The 23,589-nt window shown below is 36.2% G+C and overlaps 4 protein-coding genes and 1 long non-coding RNA gene across 10 annotated transcripts; 2 read left to right on the top strand and 3 right to left on the bottom strand.

Annotated features, from left to right (window-relative positions):
- Positions 1 to 735: 735 nt before the first annotated feature.
- On the bottom strand, positions 736 to 9,441 carry LOC123014425 (ankyrin repeat domain-containing protein 12). Of its 2 annotated transcripts, none has more exons than XM_044413544.1 (7): positions 9,204 to 9,441; positions 8,792 to 9,085; positions 8,440 to 8,709; positions 2,457 to 2,885; positions 1,429 to 2,399; positions 1,184 to 1,379; positions 736 to 1,130 (listed from the first exon to the last, which is right to left on the bottom strand). In XM_044413544.1, the coding sequence occupies exons 2-7, from the start codon at positions 9,069 to 9,071 to the stop codon at positions 895 to 897; spliced, it is 2,382 nt and encodes a 793-aa protein (XP_044269479.1). In that variant the 5' UTR covers positions 9,072 to 9,085; positions 9,204 to 9,441; the 3' UTR covers positions 736 to 894. The 2 variants fall into 2 exon arrangements, with proteins under 2 accessions (XP_044269479.1, XP_044269480.1); XM_044413545.1 differs by having other exon boundaries at positions 8,891 to 9,085; positions 9,204 to 9,440.
- Positions 9,427 to 14,037, top strand: LOC123014436 (AH receptor-interacting protein). Of its 2 annotated transcripts, XM_044413566.1 has the most exons (7): positions 9,427 to 9,524; positions 12,703 to 12,853; positions 12,901 to 13,086; positions 13,134 to 13,299; positions 13,346 to 13,532; positions 13,596 to 13,738; positions 13,787 to 14,037. In XM_044413566.1, exons 2-7 carry the CDS (start codon positions 12,764 to 12,766, stop codon positions 13,987 to 13,989), a joined length of 975 nt encoding a protein of 324 aa, XP_044269501.1. In that variant the 5' UTR covers positions 9,427 to 9,524; positions 12,703 to 12,763; the 3' UTR covers positions 13,990 to 14,037. The 2 variants fall into 2 exon arrangements, with proteins under 2 accessions (XP_044269501.1, XP_044269500.1); XM_044413565.1 differs by lacking the exon at positions 9,427 to 9,524 and having other exon boundaries at positions 12,491 to 12,853.
- LOC123014441 lies at positions 11,653 to 12,473 on the bottom strand. Its single transcript, XR_006413324.1, has 3 exons — positions 12,292 to 12,473; positions 12,129 to 12,244; positions 11,653 to 12,075 (listed from the first exon to the last, which is right to left on the bottom strand). It is a non-coding gene; the product is annotated as an uncharacterized LOC123014441 (long non-coding RNA).
- On the bottom strand, positions 13,950 to 19,346 carry LOC123014426. Of its 4 annotated transcripts, none has more exons than XM_044413548.1 (9): positions 18,833 to 19,346; positions 18,510 to 18,780; positions 18,226 to 18,460; positions 17,948 to 18,175; positions 17,804 to 17,898; positions 17,528 to 17,753; positions 16,341 to 17,480; positions 16,053 to 16,288; positions 13,950 to 14,328 (listed from the first exon to the last, which is right to left on the bottom strand). In XM_044413548.1, the coding sequence occupies exons 2-9, from the start codon at positions 18,515 to 18,517 to the stop codon at positions 14,160 to 14,162; spliced, it is 2,337 nt and encodes a 778-aa protein (XP_044269483.1). In that variant the 5' UTR covers positions 18,518 to 18,780; positions 18,833 to 19,346; the 3' UTR covers positions 13,950 to 14,159. The 4 variants fall into 4 exon arrangements, with proteins under 4 accessions (XP_044269483.1, XP_044269484.1, XP_044269482.1 ...); XM_044413549.1 differs by having other exon boundaries at positions 18,510 to 18,763; XM_044413547.1 differs by having other exon boundaries at positions 18,510 to 19,346.
- Positions 18,649 to 23,135, top strand: LOC123014421 (tonsoku-like protein). The gene is made up of 8 exons (XM_044413538.1): positions 18,649 to 19,007; positions 19,058 to 19,315; positions 19,366 to 19,525; positions 19,575 to 19,831; positions 19,879 to 20,049; positions 20,097 to 20,699; positions 20,741 to 22,736; positions 22,784 to 23,135. The coding sequence occupies exons 1-8, from the start codon at positions 18,995 to 18,997 to the stop codon at positions 23,097 to 23,099; spliced, it is 3,774 nt and encodes a 1,257-aa protein (XP_044269473.1). The 5' UTR covers positions 18,649 to 18,994; the 3' UTR covers positions 23,100 to 23,135.
- The last annotated feature ends 454 nt before the right edge of the window (positions 23,136 to 23,589 follow it).

The raw sequence follows: 23,589 nt of genomic DNA, 5'->3' as shown, positions 1-23,589 counted from the left end.
ATTAAGTTTATTTCCTCATATCATATAAATCCAGGGCCGGACTCATCGCGCCGCCTCCAACTATATCCTAGTCCACAAATGAGTGAAAATTCAAAAGGGAATAACTAACAAAATTTAGGTTTCTGAATTAGAGATTTTTTGTAATTGTAAAGATGCTACAAGTCTTCAGACGTTCAAACTTCAGGCCCACAATGACATATTTGGCGTTCAATTACTAAAAGCCAATTACTGAGAAGCATTGTTATTTATTTTGTCAAGAGTAGACGAAATGGAGATATTCCCTTTTGAATTTTCACTCCTCAAATAAAAACCCACTTTAGGGTGTCTAAAAAAAGAGGTTTTGTAAGGATTTTGGGTGTTCTTAAGGAGATTATGATCTTGTGATTTTTAACCGTTTTTCGTGGTGGATACCCTTGGGGTGAATAATAATTCAACAATTCAGTGTAAATCGGACGCTTTATTTCACAAATGTTAACAAGTGGTTTATCATCCAGCGTCCGATTTACACGAAGACGAGTTGAATACAACATTTTATTCTTCGAATTGCTTTAAAACTGTTAAAAATAATCTGACGTTTCGTATTGAGTTGCCAAAACTTCCTTACACTGGAGAATAACCGTAAATTTTGACAGTGTCGAAGAATAAAATTTTTTTAAGGATTTTTGAATGATTTTCAATGACTTTTTTTCGCATGCCACATACTCTGGTCCAGAAGTGACATTTTATATACTACCATTTTATCAAGAAATGTATTTTTATATTGAGATTGTTAACTATTTTTTATATTTGCACATGCTAAGAATATTTTTTATTACACTTCTTACTCTACTAAATATTTGTGTCACAGATTTAGAAACAAACCACTCAGTCCTTAAAGCTACTTTCAATCACATTTTAGGCAGGAAGGAGATCAAAATCATCACTGACATGAACCATAGGAACATGATGTTCATCAATTGAAGGAGTCGACTTTTTATCACACAAACTCAGTTCTTTCATTTTCCACTCCCAGTCCATTTTTTGTACGGCATGCAACGATTCGGCTTCGTTGTGATGTCGCAACAACATGTGCTCTTTTATTTTCTCCCACTTGTCATCCACATCCTGCAACCAACTCAAAAACAACCTCCCTAAAATAAAACAATTAATTGCCGATTAACAAACGAATTAAAAAACAAAATACCGTTATATCTAGATCGGGCATTTCGATCTTTCTCCTCCTGTTCCGGCGTAATCAAATTATAAACCTCCTCGTCCCTCAAAATCGTACAAACCGAAAAAGGAAGTGACTGATTAGCAAGTGCACGCGCCGCTCGACCATGCACTCGTAAAATTTCTTGTTCAACGGACAAAACCAATTTTTCTTTTTCGATCACGTGCTGAAACGCAATTATTACAAACCCAAATCGCTGTTTCTTCCGATCATACCTGCATCCTCAGTCTGTATCTCTCCTTTTCTTGTTCAGTAAACAAATCTTTCATCTGGGGAGGTAAAGTGGGAGGATAGGAGATATTGGGGGTTGTGGGAGCAGTGCTTGCTAAGACATACGTACACCGATTCATTAAATAATCTTTGAAGCCTTGCGGTGGCTTAGGCTGGACCGGAAACAATCCTCTCCGCCTCTTATCAATCTGCTTCCTGATATTCAAAAATAGCTGATAACAGTTGGTTATGGGCTGGTCATGGGGGTGTATCTGCGCCTCAGCTGGCGTTTCCTGCGTCTCAGGGGGCGCCACCGGCACATCCTTATTTGGCTTCATCTTCCTCTTCCTTGGATGCAACTCAACCGGCGCCGTCGTCGTCGTACTCGTCGACGTCGTCGTCGCCGCCGTCGTCTCCGTCTCATTACTTGTCGTCGCTTGTGCGTCCGCCGTCTTCGACTGCGTACTGGCCGTCCCCGACGCCGTCGTCACCTCGTTTTGCGTCGACGGCGTCGCCGGCGAGGCCGACGGTGACGGTGAATGCGACCTCTGCAGCTGCGGCGACGAATTATTGCTCCCCCTGTCGGTGCCTTGCGTCGGTCCCGACCGATGCGAACTGCGCAACACCCTCTGATGACTAGACCCCCTTTGCTCATCAGACTGACCCGGATTCGCATCCTTTTTCTCCTCTTTTGAACCGGACTCCGGACTGGCGTTTCCGGGTGTCATTTCCTTATCGGTCGAGTCGCTACTATTCGAACTTGCGACGACGTACGGCAACGGATGGGTGCGTTGCGAGCTGTTTTTCCCGTTACGACTCGTACCGGTTTCCTGTTCGTTATTTCCGCTTTGAGGAATTACGATTTTTAAAGGCGGGACTTTTAAATCTGATTTGCCATCTTCCACTTCAGCGTCACTGTTACTGGCAGGTTTGGGGCTAGAACAAGGGCTTTTCTTCTCGCCGGTTTTGCCCGCAGCTGGAAATTAAAAAAGTGAGAAACAGAGAAACAATTCTGTATCTTGAAATTAGCTACCTGTGGCTTGTGTTTGCTTCCCTTGGGCTGCAACGCCCTGTTTTCCGCTTTGACTTTTGGCCTGATTCGTGTTCCTCTGTGTGGGGGTTTTCCCGTCTTTATTTCCTTCTTCTTTCCGTTTTTTTCTTCTGCTTTCGTCGTCGTTGACTTCTTCGTTTGAATCGGCGATTTCTGAGAAATTTCTCTTCGAGCTTTCCTCTGTTTGTGTTGTGGGAACACTTATGGTTTCACTCTGTTCACTAGTGCTCTCCTGAGCGTCGCTTTTTTGTTCCTGAGTCTGTTCTGACTCTTTTACTGATTTAAATTCGTACACATCTTCCGTTGTTTTAGTTGTGTCCATTGTTTCGTCTTGTTTGGTTTTGGTTGTCTCAGAAGTGACTTTTTTGTCATCCCTCACGCGCGGTTGTACTCGAGTCGATGCTGTCGATTCTACCAAAAGAAGAAGAAAAAAAAACATTTCTAACGTAAAATTTTTATTAAAAGTAATTACGTGCTCAGCCTTGGACGCCGTATCGCTTCATTAGCACAAGCTATAATTACACACGTAAAATATGGATGCATTTTTATTTTCGTCTCGATTATTTGACATTTACAAACTAGAATTACGTCGTTTTTTTTTTTAATTTTAATCACACATGCAATCACATTACGTGAATATTTTATTAATAGATTCAAGTGTCGCCATTTTGGTTCCGACAGGTAGAAAGTACTTTTAAATATTTGCATTGAGTTTTTTATTTATCATCAAACCAACGGAATTTTCCTCAACGATTTATCACTTGTGGTAAATGAATAGTTAAAATTCTATTATTTCATTTTTTATCTAATAAATAACATAATTATCATTCATTCCGAAACGGCTTGATGTGTATTTATGGCGTAATAAATAGTACCACATTTCATTATTATTATGACTTGTGTGTATTTTTAAAGCGATAAATAATGTAATATCGGTGATGATTATGAAAAACACGTAGGAAGGAAATGTTACAAAATAATTTCACATTTTATTTTAATAAATATATAAATTAAGAAAGCAGTTAGTAGTTACTCTTTTTGTAAATCAGAAATAAAAACGAACATAAATGAATAAAAAACAAACAAAAAGTAATTACGTAATAAATTACCCTTACCAAGAAAATTAGTAATTCTACTAAAAATAGTACTCACATGTCGATTAAACAACACTGGAAATCAAGTAAAATTTAATAACATTAATTTAGATAATTATTATCCAGTTATGATAAATCTAAACTTTCAACATAATTGTATTTTAATTAAGAGTTTGTGAAAAATACAAAATATAAGCGTTTCTAAAAACACTACTTTCCAAACGCAAAGTTTAAATTTATTACCCAAAAATGTCGGACAATAATGGAAACTCAAGACAATAATAAAATATCCAAAAATAGGTGAGGCTACGATAACTATCTGAAATTTTAAAAAAATATTAATTAAGCAAAACAAAAGCAATAAGACAATTATGAATTAATAATAAATTATTTTTAATGTGGGGAATAAGAATAAAGTGAGGAACAAAAAATTCTTCTTGTTTCATATTTTACGGTGAAATTTTCATTAAAAGGACACATAAACAGGCAAAACTATAGGTTATATCTCCCAAAAATATTTAGAGTGATTTTTAAAAAACGGCAGGTGCTGTAGAATTTTTTTATGGCCCTATTTCAAAAATTAAAAAAAAATAATTAAATGGTTTTTTATATTGTACTAACAATTTTAAAATTTGCCTTAATACAGTAATAATGTCTTAATACAGTTTGTGCTATATTCAACTTTTTAATTTTAAATAGGAACTAATTTTTTTTCCATATTTCGAAAAATAATAGCTTTCTTAGTACAGACATTCGCCATAAAACGATCAAAGTTAAAAAATTTAAAAAAAGATTATCAAATCTAGTTGTATTCGGTATCAATAAAAAAATTGACGTTAACAATAATCTAATTAAAACTAAACAAAATAAATAAATAAATAATAATAAAATAAGTTGATAACACTAAAAATGTTTTTCTGATTTGTTATAATCAATTATTGTCATTTCTTATTAAAAATTTGATAAAATATTGGCAATATTTTGTTTCATTTGCTGCTTTTTGACATCACAATATCGCATTGCCTTATTTGATACCATACAACTAGATTTTATTAGCTTTTTTTCAAATTTAATAATTTTTTTAAACAATTTTTGGTAAAAGTAGAACATTTTGCATGTCTGTACAAAAAATTATGTATAAAAAAATGTGGATTCCAAAAAGTTAGCCTAAAATAGACTACATTTAGAAAAATTCTGAAATTGTCGGCTTATACTACATTAAAATAAAGCCATTTAATTTATTTTTTTAAATTTTTGAAATCGAGCCATAAATTACGCTGATTGTTTTTTAAAAATCACTCTGTATTTTCTAACATCAAAAAACTAATGTAGCAATTATGTAATGAATTACCCAATTTAAAAAATGGATAATTCAACTAATTCAACGTCGATTAAAATCATAAATAAACTCAAAACTAGGAAAATACATCGAATTAATGACGGCCATACCAGCGGCCGCCCCTCGGAAATGAATGACATTTGACTATAAAAGTGTGACGCTTAAATTTGATAATTTATGTTGCCAATTTAATTTCATCTTTCGATTTTTTTATGTGTAACATCATTTATTTTTGATATTATTTCTGAAAAGTGGAGGTGCAATAAAATATAACAATGTTAACACTAATGCCGTATTTTTGATTAATTAATGTCATTTCCTCATTTCCCATGAGTTAATAATCAAGGAATATTATAAATAAAAAGCGCAATTATGATTTCTGACAACCGGAAGTATAATAAAACGACTAAATCAACGATGCAATTAATAAATTACCGCAAGCAACAAAATAAATTCTAAAAATAGTAGGTACCCACATGTCGTTTAAACATTAAAATAAACTCGAAGCCACGTAAACTAAACAACATTAATGTACTGATAAGTCCAATTAGCCGATAAAACCGCATTTATTTGAACCAATAGTAAAAATTACGAAAACAATCCTCAAAAAAAAAAAGAAAAAACCGAAGCACACTTATCCCTATTGCAAGTCGTAAAAGGGGCAACGTCCGACCGTGCTTCGCACGCACCCACTGCAGATAGAGAGAGAATTCGTGTCCGATTCGGAATCACCATCATCACAAAATGGTTCTTGTTCCACATACCTCGGATCGAGGAACGCACAATGCGAAAACAGGCGGCGGCGGTGTCGGTGGTGGTGGCGGCGGCGACTCGGATGATCGACTCGGGATTTTTGGCAATGGTAACGTACCTTTATGGGTCTGCGATGCACGACGCATCTCAGGGTGGGAGCCGGTTTGTTTGGACTCTTGTAGACCGCCGGTGCAGTGGTGATCGCTTGAGACTTGCACGACCACTTTTATTTAAGAATGAGGATTGCGTGCGGAAGGTGAGTGAGTGTGACGACGAGGACCCTCGGCAATGGGTGGAATCGTCGTGGATTCTGGCTCTGCGAGACACGGAGAACGGACGACGAATCGAAGGCGGCGACGAAACGGGTCTAGATCTACCGCGCTTATCAACGTGTACGCACAAGCGGTGAAATCGAAAGGAGTATAGGAGGAAATTTTGAAAAAGTCGCATCGGAAGTGTGGAAAATACAAAGTACAGGAGATTTCCATTATAAAGTGTAAACTTGAAGCAGTACATAAATGAAAAATATTTTCTTGCAAGTAGGTGTGAAAAAACCTAGTCAGGGTGCTGTGAAAATTTTATGAACGTATATCTTGAATAGTAACTTCAATACCTCTCAKATTTTGCTAAATATTGATTCAAATAATTTTTTTCTACACAAACTAAATATCAACATTGAAATTTTGAGTAAGTAAGTGAAAAAAAAGATTATTTAGGCTTCATAAAAAAAAAGTATTCCAAGAATTTCAGTTTTAAAAACTAACAAATCTTTTACTGTAGGTAATTATGTAAAGGCAGAAATCTATTTACTTGAAAAGTAAAGATTTTGACGTAAAATTAGAATTTCCAAAGAAAACATTTTTTTCAAAACTTAACATATTTGTTGTACAGTGGCGGACACGGAACTTTGGACATCAAGTTTATGTCAGTTCAAAAAATGTCAATGTAATTGTCATTATGATGTTATGTTTGAAACTAAAATTTGAAAGTTTTAATTGAAATTTGTTTTTGGCGTCGACTTTCTAATAATAATTTCAATAAACTATTTTGATTTGTTGTCATTTTTTCTCTAGTTATCAGGATAAAAATTACAAAAACCGTACGTGAGGTTAGTTGCCTAAGGCCCGTTTTACATTTTTATGTCAGTCTAATGACAAATCGTCCAAAATTCCGTGTTCGCTAGTGTATTAAAGCAAAATTTTTAATAAAATTTCATTGCAAAATCAAAAAACACCACAAAATAGTCAGAAGCAAAATTTTTAAGACGAATTTTCTTGGCTAGAATCGACATAAAAATAAAATGTCAATTAAAAAAAAAACAAGTTGAGATAAAAATAATATAAAAAAAATTAAAGTTACAATAAAAAACTTTGTCTTTTTTTGTTTTATAACTCAAATTTTTAGGCAAAATTTGATTGTAAACGTTTGAACTGTGTTATAACTCAAAACAACAAACGTTCATTAAAAAATCAATTAATAAATAAATAATGTAATTCGGTGATAGCGGAAAACCGCACAGACAGACGACTTGTGGTTATTGATTTTTGTTTTAACCCTCAGACAGACAAGAAATAACAATTGATAAATAAAAAAGAAAAATTCACCATACAGGGTGTCTCAGTTAATTGTTTAACTTGTCAAAATAATTATGTATATTTAAAAAAAATGTATGCAATAATCATAGTAAACTCACCTACAGTGTCACCTAAAATCATTTTCAAATACAGTCTCAGAAATATATTCTCGATGTAGCTTTTAATGTTGATGTTTTTGTTAAACTCTTATTGGCCAATTTAGCTTTTGAAACTATTGTTTTTTTTTTGTTAAAAACACTCGTTTTTAAAATGTATTACACAAAAACTTAGAATACTAGAAAAATAATATTTCCCCAAGAGGGAATAAAGTGACGCTTTATCCCCTTGTTTTTGACTAATAATCTGTACTTTATTCCCTTGGAATAAAATACCGATTTCTACTCTTAAAATTTCTATTGAATGAACTGAATATTTTGTCAAATTATTTGACATCATTTGACAAATTTATCTATTTCTTATGTTATTATATATTTTTTCTATTTCCTTCATAGATAATAAATAACTAATTCACTATTTCAAAAAAAAAAAAAGTTTCAGAAATATATTTTTTAGCACACTGCTATAAAAAACTAGTTTTTAACTAAATGTTTTTGTTTAAACAAAATATTAAAAAGAAATCAACTATTATTTCAGTAGTAATACGTATGTATTGAAACTCATTTCCGAATCACCTTGTAAACTTGAAAATAATTTCTTTTAGGAGATACAGGATATAGATATTTTCTTGTCATATTTTTTTTTTCAATTATTATGCAAGAAAAACAGTAAGAATTATTCATTAAATAACTTTATACCTACTCTTGAATTAATACTGATAAATCATAGCGCACAACTTTATCGACATGGTGCGACTTAAATTCCTATTCGGACGGGATTTGACCACACGGTAAAAAAATCATAAAAAACGACTTTTTTTCCAAAAATGAACTCACAATAAATAAAAATTGTCACACTTTAAATCACCACTTAATTAATTCATTCAAAATTGATCTCAAAAATGATTACAAAAATGATTACACGCGAAACGGAAACAAACAATGACCTTGACATAAAACAATCGAAACAAAGACCATGTGTGTTCATAATCAAAAAAGCGCATCAGTAATTAGGTAATCACGAATTCATTGATGAATGAACTCGTAAAAACTGGTTTTGTTACATTATTGGGTAAAAAATCGTAGTACCTGGGAGGGGTAGACTCGGGTTGTGTAAATAAGGCGTGACAGCGGGCGTCGCGACGTCCAGCGGCGTCTTGCCCTTTGAATTTTTCGCATGGATATCCGCCCCGCGCTCCACCAAAAGTTTGACCAACTTGATGTGTCCGTTCATTGCAGCGTCGTGCAGGGGCGTATCGTTTTCGTGCCCCTTGGCGTTCACATTCGCCCCCGCTTGCACCAACCGAAAGGCGACCTCGTACCACCCGTGGTTGCAGGCCTCGTGCAGGGGCGTCCAACCTGCCACAAAGTCAATTTTCACAAAGGCACTCACCCGAAACGGAAAAAGATTTCCAATTTGACGCGAATTTCGATAAATTACCAGCGAAATCAGTAGCGTTAGGATCAGCCCGGTGTGCCAATAATTTACAAACTTGTTCAACATCGCCTTTAATTGCAGCTAAATGCAACGGTGTTTCACCTCTTTCGTTTCGGTCGCGTGAACGAGAAGAATTCGAGCTGCTGGGGCTGCGGGACCCCACGTCGTTCGCGGACGATGTCATTTGCATTAAAAGGGCCATTTGCTGGCGCTCGGACATCGGAGTGACTGGGGGGGCGCGAGGACCTCCACCAGAACCCTTAGGGCGAACCGACGAAGGCATTCTACGGGGCAATCCTGAAAAACCAAACACTATCAACTGACATAACCTCACTTTGCACGCGCGAAAAACACGCAAAACGGGGCTAATTTAAACCCCGACTTGCAAGAAAACCACACAAACAAACTAATTCACCTCAAAGCTTGACTCGGAGAGATAAATATTTAAAAATTTTCGATTCAAACGTATTTACATCCACAGTTTACATCACAAACTTGCCGGGAACTGTTTTACCGACCCGCACTTTATGGAAAATAATACCGCTAATTTTAAAAATACAAACACAAAAATGATTTTATCAATCACCAACACCAAACTCAACTCATTTAAATGTTTTAAACAAGTACAAGACAAACCCTGTAATTGCCCCTTTAGAGACAATGAGACAATTTTTGAGACTGTTGAGAGGTTATGTTTGAAACAAATTAACAAACGTCAATAACTTGTTATCGAACTTGTTTTATCACGGCCTCCTTGATAAAAAGATAGACTTTCGTCTATCCGGCCTCGCGCGTGGCAATAATTTTGACGTTTGATGGCGCTGACATACGGTGCATGGTTGGTTGCCTGATTCAGTTTGAAATTTCAAAAAAAAAAAAATCTTGACCAGGTTTAAATTAAAAATTAATGATGAACAAAAGTAAGGATCCCAGTAAGCACTTACCATTCGATAAAATAAACCTATAAATTAACTTTTATTTATAATAAAGCAACTTTCTTAGTGTTATCAATTTAATTTTAAGAGTTTTCTTTTTTTTGTTTGAATATTTAAGTTTTTCACAATTGTATGAGCATGTCTGCTACAAAAGTTAGAAACAATTGGTGTTATAAGCTTATCTAAAATTATGGTACACAAAATTTTAGAATGGGATTCGCAACAAAAAATTGGATTGCCGTACAGATAGGATAATAAAATGTTCCTTAAATTAAACGACACATCTTCAGTTGGCAGACTTGGTAATAGTTCAATAATAATTTCTACAACAAACACTATTAAACTCACAAATTTTTTGTTTGGGTAGATTAATCTTCCACGATCTTGGTGGTATATTAATTCCAATAACGGGCAGTWTACTTGGGGATTAAGATCTTGTAATGTTGAAAAACATAAATTGCAGCTTACAAATTGATTTGCTTTCTTTATAAGATAGCCACATAAAAATGCTATAGCAGCCGATTCCATATTAATCAATTCGATGTATTCAGTGCTATTAAAATATTTTAATTTTTCCAATTTATTTAAGGTGGAATCTTTTAGAGTAACAGCCACTGTAGTTTCTACTGAATTTTGCTTCACGGTCGGCGTAGTTGCCGAGCTCACATATTTGTATTCAGAAGCAGTGTTACAAGAATTAACATTTTTGATTATACCGGTTTTCAAAATTTGACGAAGTGCATGTTCGGCAGCTCTACAATCTGTGAGATCATTAGACCCACTTCTTAGTCTCACATTAGAAAATAAAGACTCTATGGCATCAGAACTCAATCTTCTCGTTAAGACATAGAAGAAGTTCAATTCATTTATTAAATATTTCACGCAAAGGCCAGTACTTTTGGCAGTAAACAGAAATGCTTCTGCAGTTTCTTTTGTCAGCCCTCGCATTCCCATTGCTTCTGATCTAGTTTGAACATCCCTAATGTACGACGGAAATTCTTGGTCAAGCCACAAAAGTCGTTCATCCGAAGTATCCGTAAATGGTGCAACATCACAGTCATGTTGGCGAACGTGTTGAGTTCTATTACTCACATCGTGGATTTTAAAAAATTTAAACATTGTTTCCAAATATTTTACTGTAGCTCCAGACTGCTTGAAGTTCAATAATTCAGCTTGATCCTGATTTGCAAGGTACCGCAAGGATGCAGTAACTGGTGTTGAAAATKTTTGGACGGCTAGACGTACCTTCATCTTCTCTAAGTTACTTGGAAACAAGTGTTTTTTGGTTAAATATCGAACAGGCCTTACAATTAAATTTTCTTGAATTTCAGCCAACTCCTTTAAGTAATCAGCTGAAATAATACCTTCTTTGGATGCCATGTTATGGTCTAAAAATAAGTTTCGGGCATTTTTAATTAAATGACAATAATCAAAACTAAAGAAGAGTTTTAAACCAGGACTGAAAGGATGCGGGATATAATTCTGGAGATAGCCATTTCCAAAATGTTTGAAAAGAGCAACATTATTTTTGTGGTTGTCTCCGACAATTCGTACGACCTTAAATTCACATTTTGCAAGAAGCTGCAGTACTTCTGTTGCCAGTTTGTACAAATCCTTGCTGCACAGATTTCTATGAAAGTAGTAGCTTGCTGGTATCACATATTTTGTTGATAAGCCATGTATTATAAAACAGAGCAACTGGTTTGCAATAACGGGTTTAGATGTGATAGTGTTGGTGACTTTGGGAAGAGTTTCCAGTCCAAAAATACGGTCTTCTGTTTTTGAATACCGAATGTTTTCCTTAACAGCCATATCATCTACAATTAAGGAACACACACGTTCCGAAATGTTTAAAATTTGCATTTCACTAATTAGACGATCTTCTATCAATTTTTTATTTTCTGAGCCAAAATATTTTCTCAACGTTGTACTGCATGGCAATTTTAGAAGATCACTCCTTGGAAATTCATACCCTTTTGGAGAACAAAATCTCCATGCGATGCATTGGCGTATTGTCATTTCAGACCATATAGGTTTTTTTTTATTATAATTTTTAATTTGGTCCAGAATAAAAATAGCTTTGGAATTTGATTTTTCAGCGTCCTTTTTTATTTGCTCTAATTGTTTCCATTCTGCACGATTCTCTTCCTTGTCTATATCTACTGTTTCTTTGAGTTTATTGTAACACAGCTGAAGTCGTCTCAATTTCTGTTTTAGACACCGGTTTGTATACTCTAAGTCTTTTAATTGAGCCGATGTACATAAAGTTTGAGTCCCAAAGTCAAAAACGTTGTTAGAGTTAGTACTTAATGTTGGCTGTGGTAATTCACCAATTTCCGTCGTGGTTTGAAACTAGAAGTGTTATACAAATATACAAATTGAAACTATAACACAACACTATTTACAAATCTAGAAGGAACAGCTCCTGGTAAAAGCATGCGTTTCTTTGCATTGGTCAAAAAATCTTCCGGTTTAAAATGTGCACTGCAAACAGTTGAATATTCGGATAAATTTTTATGGTCTAAAAACATTTATTGTGATTTGGCATAATTAAATTTGTATTTATACCAATATAAGGTGCAATTGCTGCTTTCCACTCAGAGGCGAAATTTATATTAGCAGGAAAATAATGAAACGATTTTCCTTTTAAATCTTGCGATTTGCAAATACAGCATTTTCGTCTTGAAGGCATTCTTCATTCAAGTCAACGTTTAATTCGTTAATGAAACTAAAGACAACAATAAGGAATATTGTCGATAAATGATTTTTGAATGTCAAAATTTAAGCACTCTAAAAATTTTAAATATTTGAAATTTTTTATGAAGATATGCAACCAACATTACACATCTAAATATTTTAATTAAGACCAGAAGATGACTCTGCCCTACTCCCGTTTTATGTCATATGTCAAACACAAACATTTTTCCCACGCGCAAGGCCGGATAGACGAAAGTCTATCTTTTTATCAAGGAGGCCGTGTGTTTTATTAATCTCTGAGTCAGGAAAACTTGTTCAAGTCCTAATTTTCGCAAAAATAAACATGCCTCAAGAGTCTTCAGACAATCCTCTAATAGAGAAACGCACCCTCTATGCTGGAACAAAACCCGTCTCTTTTAAAGATGGAACGAAGGTTTTTCCGGCCTACAGCCCCCCTTTTCCCTAATCTGAGTTTTCCAGGTCCATTTTCACTTCCAAACACGTCTCTGTGACAAGGAAAAAACCCTCTTGGACGACTCCAAGAAAATGGGTTCAGGAAAACCATTTGAGTTGGTTTTGGGCAAAAAATTCAAACTGGAAGTGTGGGAAGCGGTTATACAAAAAATGGCTTTGAATGAAGTCGCTGTTTTCACTGTGAAAAAAGATGTGAGACTCCTCAGAGCCGTTGTGTAGATTTTTATTGAAATTTTTAGCTGGTTATGCAATATCCTTTTGTTTCAAAGACTTTAAGAGACGTTAATTTGCCCAGAGAGGCCAGGAAAAGTCACTGTTGTGCTATGACGATTCAGACTGAAGGGGTTGGTTATGACGACTTGAACAACTTTTTAAAAGATCCCTCAGATTTGGAATTCACAATTGGTTTGTTGTATCAACTCAATGCATGTTATTTCGAGGTTTTTTTCAGAATTAGTCAAAGTTGAACAACCCGAGGATTACGAAAAAGAATCGTGGCAAATGGACGAGGAGGAAAAACTAAAGAAAGTACCTGAATTAAAAGAGCAAGGAAATGCAGAATTTAGGAAGAAAAATTATGAGGAAGCGTCAGATTTTTATGCTAAAGCCATTGGGATTATTGAACAACTAATGATTAAGTAATTTTTGCATTTAAAAAAAAATTTGGTTACGCCATTGGCCATGAATAATATTTTTTTTAGGGAAAAACCGCACGATGAAGAATGGAACGAACTAGATAAAATGAAAGTTCCGATTTTACTCAACTATGCCCAATGTAAGCTAAATCAGGGTGATTATTATGCTGTGATTGAGCATTGCACAACTGCTATTAAAAGTGACCCAAGTAAGAAACTTTGTCTTTGTTGAGTTTGCCATACTGCAGCGTTTACAGGCAATGTCAAGGCCTACTACAGGAGGGCTAAAGCCCACGTGGGGGCTTGGAACACCCGAGAGGCTTTTGACGATTTCAGAAAAGTGTTAGAACTCGACCAGTCACTTACAACAACGGTAAAAAAAGAAATGACCGCTTTGGAGGAACAAATAAAAAAGAAAGATATGGAAGACAAACAGAAATTGAAAAATTTATTCAATTAAAATGTCTATTTTACAACTAAATGTGATAATGTAAATAAAAAATAAATATGGAAATCCATTTATTACAACTCAAACTCCCTTAAATAATACTCAAATATCACATTGAATTACACATGGATACACATTTTTGGCACGATAAGACTAATGGAATGTTGGCAATACTGTCTAACTTACAATAAAATAATTGAGTGGTCGCGTTCCAGCCTGCGTCTTGCTTTCAGGGGAACGTTACTCATGGGGTCTGCCGGTGTTGGTAACCCTGCATTAGGGTTAGCAGCCTGGTGGTAAAACACCTCAGACTTGCCACACTGATAACCATAAATCACGCCGTCACAACATCTACAACAATTAAAAAAATAATTAAAAAACCCATTGGTGTTATTACCAAATCGCCGAATTGAGTAACTATCTATACTGAAATCAGACGCTTCCTCGATTTTTTTCTGCGCGATTTGGGTGTACCGTTTAAACAGTAAAATATTCACAACGGCGCAAATGAACGAAATTAGGGCCGAAAAAATGAGCGCCAAGACCAATTCGAGCGGATTGTAATGAAGATCGTCAATGAAGAAAAGTACTATGCTGAGGAGCAAATGAACAACTCCGGAGTAAATCGAGACGATTAAAAAGGGGATAAGCAACTCGCGAGTCTCGAAAAACACACCGAAAACGTAGGGAAGAAACGGCATGAGGAAGATTATCTGGAAGCCCCAGTTGATTTGGTCAATTCGGGTCAATTTGATTTGTAGGTAGTAAGTCGTGATTATTACGTTGCCCACTGTGCAGAGGAAAAAGATCGAACTCGCGAGCAGGCTCATAACTTTGAGCATCTTTAACGTACACATCTTGACAAGTGTGTCAAAATTTCAACTTTTGATGCGAAAATGTTTTCTAAAAACAAGATATTTCATGGAATGTCGCTTGCTTGACTTGACAATTTTCTTGCTCGGTCATGTCAGCTGTCAAAAACTTGACTTTTTTACTTAAAATCACATTAATAAAAAAAAAGTTGTGCGACGACTTAATCAACATCAAACGACTGTAATTCTTATTCAAAAACTTCAAAATATTTTGGCGCCAAGTGTATTTCATATCTTTTCAAATCAGAATTATGTCCACAAATTATCGAGATTTTCTATTTAAAAGCATATTCATAAAAACCCAAAATGCAAAAGCTAAAATTTTCAGCCCACAATATTATCGAAATGGTACGACTAGATTTTGTTTAAAAACACAAATAAATATTTCTTTTTTAGAAAATAGTAACAATATAATGCATTTTTTTGTAAATTCTTTCTACATTAGAATATCGATGAAGTTTGAGCTCAAAAAACATCCTTTTTTGGTTCAAATCAATAAGTTTTTAGTTACGAGTTTTAAAATCATCAAAACCTTATTTTTATGTGCAGCTATTTTAAAAATAATACCTCATTAAAATCTTGCTGCTTAACTGATTTGAATTTATAAAAAAATGTGTTCACGACTTCATAAACCTCATACGACTTTAATTTTTATTCAAAACCTACAAAATATTTTGGCGCCAAATATATTCAATATTTTTCCAAAACTTTAAATGTGTGTGAATGATTTTCTAGTCAAAAACATATTTATAAAAGCACAAATTAGTATCAACAAAAATTTTTAGCCGACAATATTATCTATATGGTACGATTTGATTTTTATTCAAAATTAAAAGCACAATAAACGTTTCTTTTTTAGAAAATATTAATAATATAATGCAGTTTTATTATAAATTCCTTCTAAATTAAAATATCAATCAAGTGCAACCTCAAAAAAAAGAGGAAACATGTCAATTTCTAAAAAAATACGTTCACGACTTTAACAACATCATATGACTTTAATTCTTTTTCGAAAATTAAAGAAAAACATTTTTTCATTTCTCATTATAAAATCACTAATTTTTTTTAGCCCGAAGTGTTTTTAGTTTCAAAACACGATAGAAAATAATAATATTGGAATGCATTTTTTATAATCATTACCTAGATAAAGTTTAAACTTAAGAAAACTTATTTAAAAAAAAAACACTAGTTTGACTCTTTTACCTCATTAGAATCTCGATCAAGCTGCTCGATTCCTGAAAATCGCGATGAAAATAGGTGAGAGCCCCCAACTCGGCAGTGCCCCAGGGCCCCCCGCGATGTATAGTGTCCCAATCCGAGTCCAAATACAGGTAACTGTAGGGCTCACTGTCTCCTTGAGCCCCTCCTCCTGGATACGTCTCCAAACAATGATGCAACTGTTTTTCCAATTTTCCCAAATTTTCCGTACAAATCTCCCACTAAAACAATTTCCATCATAGTCTCTCAACACCCACTGTTTTAACTAAATACCAATTTGGTCAAAAGTTCTAACGAGGCACATGCCTCATCCTGTAACAAAAGCGTAACGACCATATCCTGTTGTCCGCAAACAAACAAAACGCATTTTCGCAATGAATCCGTTTCCGGAATCAACTTTTTCGGTCTTTTGAATGCAAAAGGAAAATTCGGTTGAGTGGGAGTAAAAATGGGGGTTGTGTCCCGACTACAGAAACCACTAGATTCGAACGAGCTCAGTTTTGACATTAAGGGGGTTAGGAGGACGCTTGAGGAGTGTCGCCGGACTGGTGAAGGCTCCTCCCCTCCACCATCCAAACTGAGCGATTTTAACGGAAGTGTAAGCGATTTCCGGTGCTCTTTACTCGGCCGAGGCAAAGCCGAGAACTCGATAGTTTCGACCACTTTGTCTGGAATTTTCTTAACGCTTTTGACAAACTCGCCTAAATTCGAATCAAAGTCGTCAAAAGAGTGATTCAAGGCGGGTTTTTCCTCCTTAATTTCGCTCGTAATTAACTCCATTTGATTGGTCAAGTAGTCTTGGTAGAACGGGTGGGAGACTAGAGTACCATCGGACCGAAAAATGGGATAATTCGGATCAGTTATAGTTTTAAATACTCGGCCCTTGTCTGGTGTTGTAACATCATTCGAAATTTTGTACTTTTCACGAAACTCTGAATTATAATACTTCATTGTGATACTCTTGTCGAGGTTTTTCCCCTTCTCCCGGACGTCAAACACACTTGAAAATTTTTTACAATCGTACAAATTACTCGTTACGGTCAAATATGGCACTCTTGATACGATATTGTTCAAACTAGAATCATTTTTAACCAAAACCGAATTTTTTTCGGGCGACTTCTCTAGTTTGGTCTCATTTATACAAATCGATAACGGTTTCGAGTGCAAAACTTTACTCAAATCGGTCATGGGTGTGGAACACACACTAGTCTGCCCATGAAACGGCGTATTAACCACCGGTTTTTTCTCATCAGTTGTCTTGTGTTTAAGGTTTAGGAATTTGGGGCGATTTTGTGACGGAATACGTTTCTCGACTTGTTGCTCGCAATCTTCCTCAGGGACTGCTGTGAAAATAATCGACTGGTCGCGTTTCATAGCTGACATGACCGGTTCCTTGGACGCCACTGGTTTACCCTAGAAATTTTTTTCAATCATAACTTTCACAAAATCTAATTTCAAACCTTTTTAATACTTTTGCTGCTCAGGTACTGGAAAATACTGCGACTCCGGGTCGCCTCCTCATGCAATTTGTAATATTCTTTACACGAAATGTATACTTGAAGCAACTGGACTCCTAGTGGTAGCTCAAAATTGACGCTAGGTGTCTCTGCCGGACATTTAATTCGATAAGGATCGGTTAATACGATTCGTTTTGTTATGTCTGAACTGAGTTGAGTGGCTACAACTCTGAAAACAAAACATTACCAAAATTACAGATTCCTGTAATTTATAATTACTTGTTATGGTACAATAAAGTACCCCCCATCACGTAATTGAGTTCCTGGCAACATTGTAATATTTGTATGGCTTCTAGAAACACATTACTTGCGCTCTACGAACAAAACAATTAAATTAAGCTTCAAAATATTGATTTTGAATACCTTTGGTAATTTCAGTGAGGGCGTATAAGAAAAAATATTCCCACCCAGAAACATATACTTTAGATAAGTTTCAAATAATTGGTACAGTTTAGCTGACAGTTTCGCGCTGTTATCGTACAATTTCGACATGATTTCAATGTCCTGGTGGAAGAAACTTATAAGTGAAGACATTGTATTAGCCCTATGTTCCAATAACCAATCTGCGATATTGCGATCTGTTCCTACAGCCTTAATACACCAAATTATACAAAATTGGGCGGAAAAAAACAGCAACAAACCATCAAATACCGCCCATATTCCTTAATAAAAAATTTGCCACTCTGTAATGAGACAATTTTCGGGGCGGAAAAAATGCTTTTAACGCAATGTACAGTGCCCATTAATTGGCCACACAAAGCCGTCTTTTGCTGGTCTGATACCCAAGTTGGGTGAAAATATAAAATTGCGCTTGCAGGGTCATCTTCCTCTTTCTGAAGCATCTGGGAGTCATAGACTAGAATTATCATCATTTCCCTACAAAACATGTTTCAGCTTCTTTATCAGGAATTGTATAAATACTTACTTTGCCATTTTTATGCGATTTTTCCAGTCAAAACAAACACAGGATTTTTATTGATGTTTACACAATTGTGACATAACCTCACTTTTCCTAAGTAAACAAAAACTCGACTAGTTATGTAAGACTTTTTTATTGAATTGTGACGTTATATCATGTTTGTTTTCCCCGCTTTTGATGGTTTTTGAACAAATGGAGGTTGATTAAAACAATAAAAACGCCAGTACAGTACGCCACTGGACTTGTACAGGATTACCACACTAAAATTTCAAAAAACCTATGTTTGAAGACTTTAATTAAAAATACATTTTTCTTAATAAATAACGTACGCAATTATTCTATTTTGCTGGTCTGAAAATTCCAATTTAATAAATAACGTGTGTAACATTCAACGGTTGCCGGCCATGATTGTCAGCTTCTTGACAGCTGTTTTGGAGGGAAAAGCTTTTGCCAAGAGGCAAAACACGTGTTTATAAACATAAACACCAAAAATGGACGAACAAAGTGAGTTTCCTTTTCGTTATAAACTAAAAAATACTTTGCCCCAATTGCAGAGCTTTTGAAACGGAGGAATAAAGCCCACAGAGAAAACAATGAGGGAGTTCTTATCAGTGTTTGCACCGATTTGGCAAATTTGTACGTGGATAAACGACGATTTGATTTCGCTATAGAGGAATACACCACAGTTGCAAACATTTACAAGAAACAAAATAAACAATTGGAGTATGCTGTGGTCAATAGAGGCATAGGTGAAGCCTATTTGGGCTTACAAAAGTTTGATAAAGCTTTGCAACACCAAAAAGTCTACTTGGGTAAGTTGACTACGTTACTTGTATCGAAATGAGACACTTACCTACCGTAGATACTGCAAGGGAGTTGAAAAATAAGCTGGAAGAGCAACGAGCTCTTGCCACCATTGGCCACACTTACCTCACCAGTTACTTGGAATCATCAGAACCCGATAAAAATAATTTAAACCTAGCTAATAAGTTTTTCATGAAAAGTTTAATAGTTTCACAGAGGTACACAATCAAAATTTGTGTTTTTTGTACTAATAAGTGGTTATTATAGCTTAGTTGGAGAGGCAAGTAAACTTGAAATTGCAGACATGTGTGCTCGACTTTATTGCAATTTAGGCATAGTTCAAGACTGTCTTAGTAATTACGACAAAGCTTTGGAACTTTTCACCAAATCTATAAACCAATGCAAAGCTCACGACTTGTACGAACAACTACAAAGGGGCTACATGTCTCTCGCGTCACTCTTGGTGAAAAAGGGGGACAGTAAAGCAGCCCTCCAGCAGTGTAATTTAGCCGCCGAGACCGCAAGTAAGTGAAAAGGGGCACCAAACTTTGATTAATTGATAATTTGATAGAAAAACTACGCAATAAGGCCGTTCTCCTGGCCGGGATTTTTTTAAACAAATCGGAGATTCTCCTGAAGCTGGGGGACCTCCACGGGGCCAAAAACACCCTCCACAAGGCGTACAAACTCAACACGCCTGATGTCAAAGACCGGAAAACAATTGAAAGTAATTTGAAAATTGGTGAGTAAAAGAAGCAATCATGTGTTGTTCTTATGATCAGATTTTAGTCGCTTCAATGTGTTACAACGAGGATAAACTATTGATAACTGACAGTACTGATTACCCAAATTTGAAGAAATTGTACGAAAAGATGGGTGATGGCGCATGTCATTTGAAACTCTACACCAAGGCACTCGATTATTATAAAAAAATGTTAGAGACGGCCGAAAAGGCCGAAATGACCGGTTCGGATTTGGCTTCGTGTTATTACAGTCTGGCGGAGACTTATAAAGACAACGGGGATTTTAAGGAAGCTGTTGATTATTTCGAGAAAGAGTTGGCTCTTTGCAAGTCTTTGAAAGACAGTTTGAACACTTTGAGCAACATTGCGGATACGAAAGAGGCAGCCAATGAGGCGATTAGTGAAGTTAGGGCTGTGTACAACCGAGCTATAAACAGTTGCCAAACGGAAGGAAACGTACACGAGGAAGGCCGAATGTTGAAACGTCTAATTCTGTATTTGAGACGCCAGAACCAACATTCAGAAGCCTTCAATTTGGAACAGAGTTTAGCAAAATTAGATTATCACAGTTCGGATAGTGATGGGGAAAGTTCCGACGCTCAGACCGAATCTGTCGTGGGGGCCGASATCGATTTGGAAGRGATCACAGGTGAAATAAACCAATTGAGAAATTGTTTCACTCTCTTGTAGATGTCTCTGATGATAGTGACATCGAGCAACCAACGACGCATCGTCGCCGTCCCAAAAACTTCCAAATCAAGAGAAACCTCAAAGGCGAGACCCAACTTCACACTGCTTGCATTAAAGGACAGTTGAATGTCGTCCGTCACCTACTCGATCAAGGCCATCCTGTCAATGTGAGAGACAATTGTGGGTGGTTACCCCTTCATGAAGCTTGTATACACGGCCATCTTGACGTCGTCCGACTTTTACTAGACAAGGGGGCTGCTATTAACGACCGAGGGGGCACCCAATGCGAGGGGATCACACCCTTACACGACGCCGCCTCTAATGGACATCTACCCATAGTTGAGTTATTACTCACTAGAGGCGCTAATGCTGTTGCTAAGACTGACGACGGGGAAACTGTTTTGAATTTTTTGAAAAAATGGCGCACCGGTGTTGAGTTAAATAATGACAGTAGGGTACTCTATGAGAGGTTAGTTGAACAAATATCACTAGCGTTGCAAAAATCGGGTCAGGCTGTGGTGATAAATGACGATCAGGAGACAGTGGCGTCTCCTAGTGGGAGTTTGAGACGTTCGGCTATCATCGGACTGGAGGATGAGGACAGTTCGAGTCCAGATTACAAAGCCGATGATTACCGAAATGTCATGGAGAGTTTGCGACGAAAGAGTGTGAAAACTCCCCCAAAATCAAGTAGTGTGGTGAAAAGATCCGCTCTTTTGTTTGAAAATGACATGGTCGATGATTGGCTCGAAGACGACCTTGGACAAACGTCAAAAAAACGTAAAACGGCCTCGCCGGTCAATGATTGTCAAGTGACCGGTGAGTATTACCAACCCCCGTCGCGCAGTCCTGCCAAAAAGAAGAAACCAAAACAAACCAAATTGACAAATTTCGGCCATACTAGAACCCTAGTCGAGGCCGACTCGACTTCGTCTCCGAAACCACCACCGAAGCTCCCCCGAACTCGCTCGTTCGAACTCGGCACAGACCCGACCTTGTCCGTAGATGTCCGAATCGACAAAAAGCTGTATCGAGTACCGGTTCTCCTCTCGCAAGTCGGTACCCACACGATAAAGTGGTTAGCGGATGAGGCAGCCACCCGATACGCCAAAAAAGAGTACATAGTGCCAACTTTAGAACTCGAAACGAAAAACGGAGCGATTTTGGCCGATGATGATCCGATTAGTTTGTTGTTTCCAATGGGGGGGACACAGGCCGAGGAAGTTGAAGCTCGGATTGTTAAATCAAGTCTTCCGCCCCTCATTGATCGCTACAAAGAGGCATGTCAGGATATGGGGATGCTGCCACACGAACCGATTTGTCAGGTCTTGCAGGAGTTTTCAGTAGGGTTGGATTTGGCTGATCGGGGGCTCAAAGGGGCGGTTTTAGCACCTCTTGTGAAGGTTCTAAACCGGCAAAGCAATCTAGTCGAGTTGGATTTGTCCGGGAATTTTTTCACCAATGAGTGTTTTCATTTGTTGGGCAAAAGTTTAACCAGTTTGGAGAGTTTGTACAAGTTGGGTTTGAACTGTACAGGTCTGTCATCGGAACATGTACAAACCATAGTGGGGAATTTAACCCCAAATGTTTCGTACAAAATCATAGACCTCGATGTGAGTGATAATTGGTTACGCGATGACAGTTTTGAAAGTTTAACCTTGTTGACTCGCCGATTACAATTGAAAAAATTCAATTTGGCGGGCAATAAATTTACGAAAAATATCTTCAATCATCGTTTAAACAAAGATCTGACTCTAAACCTTGACCAAATTGAAGAATTCGACATCAGTGATAATGATTTTGATAATGTAACACTCATCAAAATATTATCGTGGTTGCAATTCGACAATTTAACAAACCTAAACGTCTCAAGAAACTCGCTGAGTGACAACTTTTTACGAGAGTTGCTCAATATATGGACCACCAGTGGTAAATTACAAGTTTGCAAATTGTCAAAATGCCACGTGACCGACTCGGAGATATTCGATTTGTTACGGTAAGCGCTTTCGACAAGTCACGTGACTTACTAATGTCATTTTGCAGCGTTGCCACTTCGCTCCAACACCTGGATGTGTCATACAACGATGCTTTGACAAGCATTTCGTTGAGAAGATTGCTACAGAGTGGCATCACGACTTTAGATATCTATGGTTGTGAAAATATTTTCCAGTATTTTACCGAATTTTCCAAATACATTGATAACACATCAAGTGATAAGACGCTCAAGTTGAGCCGGCCTGAAAATTCCCAAAGAGAGACTGAATATTTAATCGAAATGTGGAAGGAGTTTTATGGGAGTGAGAAAACAGTCGTGGAATTGACGACGAGGTTTTTGGGGTTGTCGGTATTAAAAGTGTGATTTATTTTATAAAATAAAATTTATCTTTATTTACAATACAACCGTATTTTTTTAATATTCTGACAACAACACTAATCAGTCCCGAATTTTTGTTCCGTGAATTACTTAATTATAAAAAATTGTCGTATATGGCCACGTAAAATAATAAAATCATTAAGACTATAAAAATACAGTGAATCAAAGAGAGAAATAAAATACAGAAACTTGCCTTTAAAGCTTATTTTGTGCAGTTATGAAAGGCAATTCGCTAATTGTATCACAATATAATGACTTATTCACTAAACTAAGAGAACCTAAACAACTGGTCCTTATGGCAATTAATCGTAAAAATATCTGTTTCAAAATGTGTTAAAACTTTAACTCTTTCATATTAATGTGCATCAAGTAGGTTGTAGAAGTCTAAACGAATCTTTAATTTAAAGGCCGATTTAAACAAAGTGTCATTAATGTCATTGAGAACAAAAATAATCACATCAATAATGACAAAAAT

This window comes from Tribolium madens, unplaced genomic scaffold (genome assembly GCF_015345945.1).
Source record: "Tribolium madens isolate multiple individuals breed KSU strain unplaced genomic scaffold, Tmad_KSU_1.1 Scaffold_97;HRSCAF=244;Tcas5.2_LG3a, whole genome shotgun sequence".
NCBI classification, from domain to species: Eukaryota; Metazoa; Arthropoda; class Insecta; order Coleoptera; family Tenebrionidae; genus Tribolium; species Tribolium madens.
This window is presented reverse-complemented; position numbering and strand designations above follow the sequence as displayed.

What these genes read in the sequence shown, in the direction of transcription:
- LOC123014425 (XM_044413544.1), bottom strand. Translation starts at nt 9,071, where the DNA reads ATGCCTTCGTCGGTTCGCCCTAAGGGTTCTGGTGGAGGTCCTCGCGCC. An exon ending in TAACGCTACTGATTTCGCTG is followed by an intron (nt 8,710 to 8,791) that starts GTAATTTATCGA and finishes ACTTTGTGGCAG; the next exon opens with GTTGGACGCCCCTGCACGAG. An exon ending in TGCCCGATCTAGATATAACG is followed by an intron (nt 1,131 to 1,183) that starts GTATTTTGTTTT and finishes GTTTTATTTTAG; the next exon opens with GGAGGTTGTTTTTGAGTTGG.
- LOC123014436 (XM_044413566.1), top strand. Translation starts at nt 12,764, where the DNA reads ATGCCTCAAGAGTCTTCAGACAATCCTCTAATAGAGAAACGCACCCTC. An exon ending in TTTTCACTGTGAAAAAAGAT is followed by an intron (nt 13,087 to 13,133) that starts GTGAGACTCCTC and finishes TGAAATTTTTAG; the next exon opens with CTGGTTATGCAATATCCTTT. An exon ending in AGATTTGGAATTCACAATTG is followed by an intron (nt 13,300 to 13,345) that starts GTTTGTTGTATC and finishes GGTTTTTTTCAG; the next exon opens with AATTAGTCAAAGTTGAACAA.
- LOC123014426 (XM_044413546.1), bottom strand. Translation starts at nt 18,471, where the DNA reads ATGTTTTGTAGGGAAATGATGATAATTCTAGTCTATGACTCCCAGATG. An exon ending in GCAGCAAAAGTATTAAAAAG is followed by an intron (nt 17,481 to 17,527) that starts GTTTGAAATTAG and finishes AAAAATTTCTAG; the next exon opens with GGTAAACCAGTGGCGTCCAA. An exon ending in TAGAACTTTTGACCAAATTG is followed by an intron (nt 16,289 to 16,340) that starts GTATTTAGTTAA and finishes AAATTGTTTTAG; the next exon opens with TGGGAGATTTGTACGGAAAA.